General features: G+C 44.2%; 1 protein-coding gene across 5 annotated transcripts in view; it reads left to right on the top strand.

The window, feature by feature from the left end:
* Positions 1–7,767, top strand: part of TMC5 (transmembrane channel like 5) — a 90,075-nt gene that overhangs the window by 49,645 nt on the left and 32,663 nt on the right. For all 5 annotated transcript variants that reach the window (XR_001826925.2, XM_037740543.1, XM_017534282.2 and 2 more), the window contains exons 5-7: positions 2,275–2,374; positions 5,770–5,857; positions 6,259–6,507. Coding sequence is in view for 4 of the 5 variants with exons in the window: in XM_037740543.1 (XP_037596471.1) it covers positions 2,275–2,374; positions 5,770–5,857; positions 6,259–6,507 (437 nt within the window). In the remaining variant the exon portion in view is untranslated. The remainder of the gene's footprint in view (positions 1–2,274; positions 2,375–5,769; positions 5,858–6,258; positions 6,508–7,767) is intronic.

The following is a 7,767-nucleotide window of genomic DNA, read 5'->3' on the forward strand; positions in this document are numbered from 1 at the left end:
TGCAACCTCTGCTTCCCAGGTTTAAGTGATTCTCATGCCCCCAGCCTGCTGAGTAGCTGAGATTATAGGCACATGCCACCATGCCCTGCTAATTTTTGTATTTTTAGTAAAGATGGGGTTTTACCGTGTTGGCCAAGCTTGTCTCAAACTCCTGGCCTCAGGTGGTGTGCCCGCCTTGGCTTCCCAAAGTACTGGGATGGATAACAGGTGTGAGACACCACGCGTGGCCTCTGGCCTCAAGCCCGCATTCTTTTTTTTTCTTTTTTAGATGGAGTTTCAATCTGTCATCCAGGCTGGAGTGCAAAGGCGCGATCTTGGCTCACTGCAAACTGCCTCCCGGGTTCAAGCAATTCTCCTGCCTCAGCCTCCTGAGTAGCTGGGATTACAGACATGAGCCACCACACCCAGCTAATTTTGTATTTTTAGTAGACACAGGGTTTCTCCATGTTGGTCAGGCTGGTCTCAAACTCCCGACCTCAGGTGATACGCCCGCATCAGCCTCCCAAAGTGCTGGGATTACAGGTGTGAGCCACTGCGCCTGTCCCAAAGATGCTGTTTATGTTTCACCCCCACAGTATTCCAGGCATAAAGCCTAGCAGCTTTCAATGATTTCAGGGAGAAGAAAAACATCTTTTTTCTTACACAAAGCATTTAGTGGGTTTAGCCCCTTTAGTGAAGAAGATAGGACATCACCTCTCACACTGCTGGCTCCCTGCAGCTCTGTATATTTCCCTCTTCCGTCTTTCTTCCTCTAAGTCTACTCACCCTTCCTTCCCAGGAGAGGCACAAATTGCTCATCTTCAGCAGAGAGATTTGGTGGTCCTCTTTTGGGGATTCCCCTTATACCTCAACTGTGTCATTACAATGACCATGGTATTTCCCGGTGGGCAATTCTAGCCCCGTGCTGTGACCACGGAGCCAGCCTGCTCCCTCTGTCCCTCAGCCACCCTCAGCACGGTGTCACTGTCCTGCTGGCTAGCTTGTTTGTCACAGGATATCAACAGCACTTCTTGCATCACAGGCAGATACCACAATAATCAGAGGAAGAGACATCTGTTCTTTTCTTGTTTTCTGTTTGTTTGTTTGTTTTCTTGTTTTTTGTTTGTTTAGAAGAAACAAACCTTTTCTAAGAAATTCTCAGCAGCAGACCACCTCTTAGAGGACATTGATTAATGCTGTGTCACATGCCTCTGCTGCAGGGGACAGGGACTTGGAGATTGGCTTACGTAGACTAAGACTTGCTCTTTGGGCCTGGGGATGGGCTCCACCTCGAGAAAGCTCAGGGCCATGTGAGGGAGGCAGGTAGATTCCCAAACACAATTGGGATTCCATTAACAAGGAGGAAATAAATTTGGGGTGGATGACCAATAGTGTCTGCCACATTGACTACAAATGTGAATATGAGTTAGCAGGAGAAAAGAAGGGTGTACTTCTGGGGAGGTGGGAGAGCATTCAACAATAGTCAAGGAATGTGAAGTCTTTTGTACCTGGTATCAGGGGCAAAAGGAAGAGATGTGGGATATTAAAGCAAGAGATCCAGGCATGGTGGCTCATACCTGTAATCCCAGCACTTTGGGAGGCTGAGGTGGGAGAATCTCTTGAGGTCAGAAGTTGGAAACTAGCTTGGGCAACATAGCAAGACCCCATCTCTACAAATTAAAAAAAAAAATTAGCTGGTTGTCATGGTGTGTGCCTGTAGTCCTGGCTACTCTGGAGGCTGAGGTGAGAGGATTGCTTGAACCCAGGAGTTCAGGACCAGCCTGGACAATGTAGTGAGACCTCAACTTTACAAAAATTTAAAAATTAGCCAGACATGGTGGTGCATGCCTGTAATCACAACACTTGGGGAGGCTGAGGTGGAAGGATTGCTTAAGCCCAGGAGATCAGTGTTGCAGTGAGCTGTGATTGTGCCACTGAACTCTAGTCTGGGTGACACAGCAAGACTCTGTCTCAAAAAAAAAAAAAAAAGAGGTAGGCTGACCAAACATGTGGTATCTTGTTGACTTTGCTAAATGATTTTTGTTACAGGAAAGAGAAAAACACTGAATTAGAATAGAGTGCAGTCATTATTCATTTGCTCTGGCTTTGAGCTTTAACACATCTATGTGTCTTTTTGTTGTTTTCCTTTGTGATCTTTGAGATCTCCAAGTCCGTATATTCTTCTTTCCTTGTGTTCTTATAAAAACATCTCTGACTTCAGTACCCCATTTTAGTGTTATGATTCTGTCAAAGAAAAAAGAAATTAAACTCCATTAAACTCCATTTCTTTCATAGGACAGAAGTTAATTGCATCTCTCATACCCATGACATCCAGAGACAGAATTAAAGCCATCAGGAACCAGCCAAGGACCATGGAAGAGAAAAGGAACCTTAGGTATGGACCAAAGGCTTTTCTTCTTTCCCAGATTTCACATGAACCTCAGTCTTCTACTTTTGCCCCATCTCAAAAAGATAAGAAATAATTAAGTGCAATAGAAAAGACAAATCCTCCTGAAAGGAAAATTTCAAATACCCTATGTAGGTACTCCTTTCTCCAGGAGCTACAGCTTAATTCCTCCTCCTGGGCTGGAGTATGGGCTCTGCTTGGTGAGCTACTTCCAAAGAGTAGGGCATGGAAGAAAGAAAGTGGAGTAACTTTCCAGGGGAGAGTCTGCCTAATACTCCCTTGGCCAAGACTCAAGGTTAACATATCCAAAGATAAGTCATGTGATGGGAAAAACACGTCTCCTCTGGCCACTCTGTCCTAAAACCCACAACCCCAGTCTAAACAGCAAAAAACATTAGGGAAATCCCAACTGAAGAACATTCTACAAAATGCTCGACCAGTACCCCTTGAAACTGTCAAAGTTGCTGGGCGCAGTGGCTCACACCTGTAATCCCAGCACTTTGGGAAGCTGAGGCAGGTGCATCATAAGGTCAGGAGATCAAGACCATCTGGCTAAGTGAAACCCGGTCTCTACTGAAAATACAAAAAAATTAGCTGGCCATGGTGGCATGCGCCTGTAGTTCCAGCTACTCAGAAGGCTGAGGGAGAAGACTCGCTTGAACCCAGAAGGCGGAGGTTGCAATGAGCTGAGATTGCACCATTGCACTCCAGCCTGGGCGGCAGAGCAAGACTCCATCTCAAAAACAAAACAAAAAGAAAAAACTGTCAAAGTTCATCAAAAACAGGGAAAGTCTGAGAAACTGTCATAGACTAGAAAGTTCTAAAGAGACATGACAGGCCAGTGTGGTGGCTCAGGCCTGTAATCCCAGCACTTTGGGAGGCCAAGGTGGTGGGATTAGTTGAGCCCTGGAGTTTTAAGACCAGCTTGGACATCACAGTGAGACCCCATCTTTTAAAAAAATGAAAATTAAAAAAGAGAGACATGACAAATACATGCAATATGGTATCCTGGATGAAATCCTGGAATAGAAAATGGACACTGGTGGAAAAACTAGTAAAATCTGTATAGTCTGGAGTTTAGGTAATAGAAATATATCAATACTGGTATCTTAGTTTTGACAAACCTACCATGGAAATGTAAAATATTAACAGGGGAAACTGGTGAATGTATATGGAAACTTTCTGTACTGTCTTTGCAACTTTACTGTAAATCTCAAACTACGCTAAATAGAAAGTTTACTTAAAAAATAAAGACCAACCAGGTGCAGTGACTCACGCCTGTAATCCCAGCACTTTGGGAGGCTGAAGTGGATGGATCACAGGTCAGGAGTTTGAGACCAGCCTGGCCAACATGGTGAAACACTATCTCTACTAAAAATACAAAAATTACCTGGGCATGGGGGCATGGTGGCATGCACCTGTAATCGCAGCTACTCAGGAGGCTGAGACAGGAGAATTGCTTGAACCTGGGAGGTGGAGGTTTCAGTGAGCCAAGATTGTGCCACTGTACTTCAGCTTGGGTGACAGAGCAAGACTCCATCTTGAAAAAAAAAAAAGAAAAAAAAAATAAAGAACTTAGGAGTTTTATAAGCTCAGGAACTCAAAACCCGATGGTAAGGGCTGTTTTAGCCTTTAAAGTTTACATTAATTGTTGCTTAATTTTTTTTTTTTTTTCAATTTGAGTTAGCTGGCAGAAGCTAGTAGAGTGGAAACAACAGTAATTAGCAGGAAATGATTCAAGGATGCAGGATTTTCTGAGGTTTCAAAGATAAATTTCAAAACCTGGCAGCAGGGAATAGATTTGTCAACAAGTACATTACAAATGGCAGAAAGCAGATCAGGCCAAGTCAAAATAGAAAGAGATTTCAATGTGAGGACCAGAAAGGCCTGCCCTCCCTAACTTTTCTGGTGAAAAATGGACAGAGGGGGCATTTGAGCCGGGCCTTGAAAGGCAATAGACAGTGACATTGGGGTGGGCCTTCAAGGTGGACCAAAGAAAGCAGGGAGAGAACCAGAACAGAGCAGACGTGATGAGTTCATCGAAGGGTAAGGAGACCAATTGTGACTATGTCTTTCTGAAAACACCCTTCCATTTCAAACTCTTCATGGCTCCCTCTGTCACTGAATAAGTGTCCCAAAGACCTTATAGTAGGATATCTCAGTCTCAGTACAAGTAATATCTTAGGGCTGGATCTGTCTTTGTCGTGGGAGCTGTTTTGTTCATCGTAGGATGTGCAGCAGCGTCTCTGATCTCTGTGTAGTTGATGCCAGTTGCTCCCCTTCTCCACTCTTTAGTGGAGTTCCACAACCAAAAAAGTTTCCAGACATTGCCAATGTGTGGGGGCAAAATCACCCTGGGCTGAGAACCTGTATTAGTCTGTTCTCATGCTCCTAATAATGACATCCCTGAGACTGAGTAATTTATAAAGGAAAGAGGTTTAATGGACTCAGTTCCACACAGCAGGGGAAGCCTCACGATAATGACGGAAGAAGAAGGAAGAGCAGAGGTACGTCTTACATGGCAGTGGGCAAGACAGCATGTGCAGGGGAACTGCCGTTTATAAAACCATCAGACCATTTATCCACTTTATTATTATTTTTATCGCTTACTATCTTTTGCTTTCAACTAGGATGTCAGCTCCATAAACCAAAGAAATTGTTGTCTTAATAGCTGGGATGGTGCCCAACACATCATAGGAACTCAGTTTTTTTTTTTTTTTTTAAAGAAATGTGGTCTCAGCTGGGCATGGTGGCTCATGCCTATTATCCCAGGCTCAAGGCCGAGGCAGATGGATCACTTGAGGCCAGGAGTTCGAGACCAGACTGGCCAACATGGTGAAACCCTGTCTCTACTAAAAAGACAAAAGTTTTCCAGGTGTGGTTGTGTGCAACTGTAATCCCAGCTACTCAGGAGGCTGAGGCAGAGAATCACTTGAAGCTGGGAGGCAGAGGCTACAGTGAGCCGCAGTTGTGCCACTGCACTCCACCCTGGGCGATAGAGCGAGACTTCATCTCAAAAAAAAAAAAAAAAAAAAAAAATGAGGTCTCGTTCTGTTGCCCAGGCTGCTGGACTACAATGGTGTGATCATAGCTCACTGCAGTCTCAAAGCTTTTGGGCCCAAGTGACCCTCCCACCACAGCCTCTAGAGTAGCTGGGACTATGTAGCCAGACACCACCACACCCAGCTTTTTGTTTTTTTTTTAAATAGAGACAAGGTTCCACTATGTTGTTCAGGCTGGTCTTGAACTCCTGGCCTCAGTGATCCTATTGCCTCAGCCTTCCAAAGTGTTGGGATTACAGGCATGAGCCACCATGTAACTATTTTTTGAATGAATGAGTTGCAACGTTTGTATCTTTCACTTTCTCTTGCTATTCCCTACAGGAAAATAGTTGACAAAGAAAAAAGCAAACAGTCCCATCATATCCTTCAGTTTAATTGCTGTGTTCAGTGTCTGCACTCCATTTCACAGGTAAGTCAGTAAAATGGGCACAGCAAGAGGGTGAAAACAGGGAGGGAGGGAATGAGGATGAAAGGGAGCTCAAGGTGAAGACCAAAAATCAGAGATATTTCATTGCCCGAAGCCATCAGGTTGGTTAAAGTGTGGGAAAATGAGGTCGCATGGGGAAGAACTAAGAGGTTGCTGAGTTCATTGGCCATCTTGGCCATTGGGAGTGGCACCTTCAACAGCAAACCTGGGAAGGTCATGATAGCTCCACCTTAGAGTTGAGATAACATTTGTAAACATGCCTAGCATGTTGCCTGCACTTAACAATACTCCAGACATGGTGGCCATTTCTGTTATTATGGCACCTGCTCGGTCAATATCTGTTAAGCGAACAGCAACCCACCTGCTTCGAATCCTGGCTTCAGACTTATCGGAGATCCAAGAGCAGCCTGTCAGAAATTCTCAGTTCCATCAGCCTGTGGCAGAAGACGCTGAAAATCATCGGAGGCAAGTTTGGAACCAGCATTCTCTCCTATTTCAACTTTCTGAGATGGCTTTTGAAATTCAACATTTTCTCATTCATCTTGAACTTCAGCTTCATCGTAATCCCTCAGTTTACCATGGCCGAAAAGAACACCCTCCAGTTCACTGGGTTGGAGTTTTTCACTGGGGTGGTAAGTTCTCTGTTTTCCCTACCTCAAGTGCACCAACTACTTTAGAAACCCAGGGACATGACTTGCCAGTCAACCACTCACACCTCTCATTTTATCTGGGGGTCAATGATGGGGAAAGCGGATGTTTAAAATGTTTTCTGACTGGGCGACTGGATGATGACACGTGCCTGTAATTCCAGCACATTGGGAGGCCAAAGCAGGTGAATCACTTGAGCTCAGGAGTTCGGGACCAGCCTGAGCAACATGGCAAAACTCCATCTCTACAAAAATACAAAAATTAGCAGGGCATGGTAGTGCATACCTGTCATTCTGGCTACCTGGGAGGCTAAAGTGGAGGGATTGCTTGAGCCCAGGAGACGGAGGTTGCAGTGAGGCAAGACTGCCCCACCGCACTCCAGCCTGGGCAACAGAGCGAGGCAGTCAATCAATCAATCAATCAAGTGTTTTCCTGCAAAGTAACACACACACATCATAGTGGAATTTCTGTCTCCAGAAGCAACCACCTTGCACAGTTTTTTTTTTTAATCCACACTCTTTCTTTGCAAGCATATGGACACTTCTGTGCATGTACAGAGGCATCCTTTTCTTTTCTTACAAAAGATGAGTTATCTGTTGTATGTTATCTACAACTTGCTTTTTTCTTTTTTCTTTTTTTTGGTTAGGAATATGCAGTGGGCATCCTGTTGGTATTTATAGATCTATGTTTTCTTTCTTTTTTGTTTTTATTGCTATAAAATACAATGTTCCTTTTGAAAAATTCCTACTATAGAAGAGAACTAAGAGAAAGTTCATTTTAAATTTTTTTCTTTGTCCAACTCCCCAATTTGAAATGTCTTTGTAGACTGTTTTTTTCTTCCTGTACCAACATTGATAGATATATACTTGATTTAAAAAATAAAATAAACAGATGACAGACACATAGATTACTATGCTTTTAAAAATAAAGAGGATAGGATTGCACTACAAACCTTTTCTTTCTCTGTCTCTCCTTCCTTCCCCTCTCCCTCCCTCCCTCTCTTCCTTTCTCCCTTTCTCCCTTTCTTTCTCTTTCTTTTCTTTCTTCCCTCCCTTCCTTCCTTCCTTCCTTCCTCTTTCCTTCCTTCTTTTCTCTCTTTCTCCCTTTCTCTCTTTCCTTCCTTCCCTCCCTCCCTTCCTCTCTTTCTTTTTTTTTTCGAGACGGAGTTTCGCTCTTGTTACCCAGGCTGGAGTGCAATGGCGCGATCTCGGCTCACCGCAACCTCCGCCTCCCGGGTTCAGGCA

This window comes from Cebus imitator, unplaced genomic scaffold (genome assembly GCF_001604975.1).
Source record: "Cebus imitator isolate Cc_AM_T3 unplaced genomic scaffold, Cebus_imitator-1.0 Scaffold85, whole genome shotgun sequence".
NCBI classification, from domain to species: domain Eukaryota; kingdom Metazoa; phylum Chordata; class Mammalia; order Primates; family Cebidae; genus Cebus; species Cebus imitator.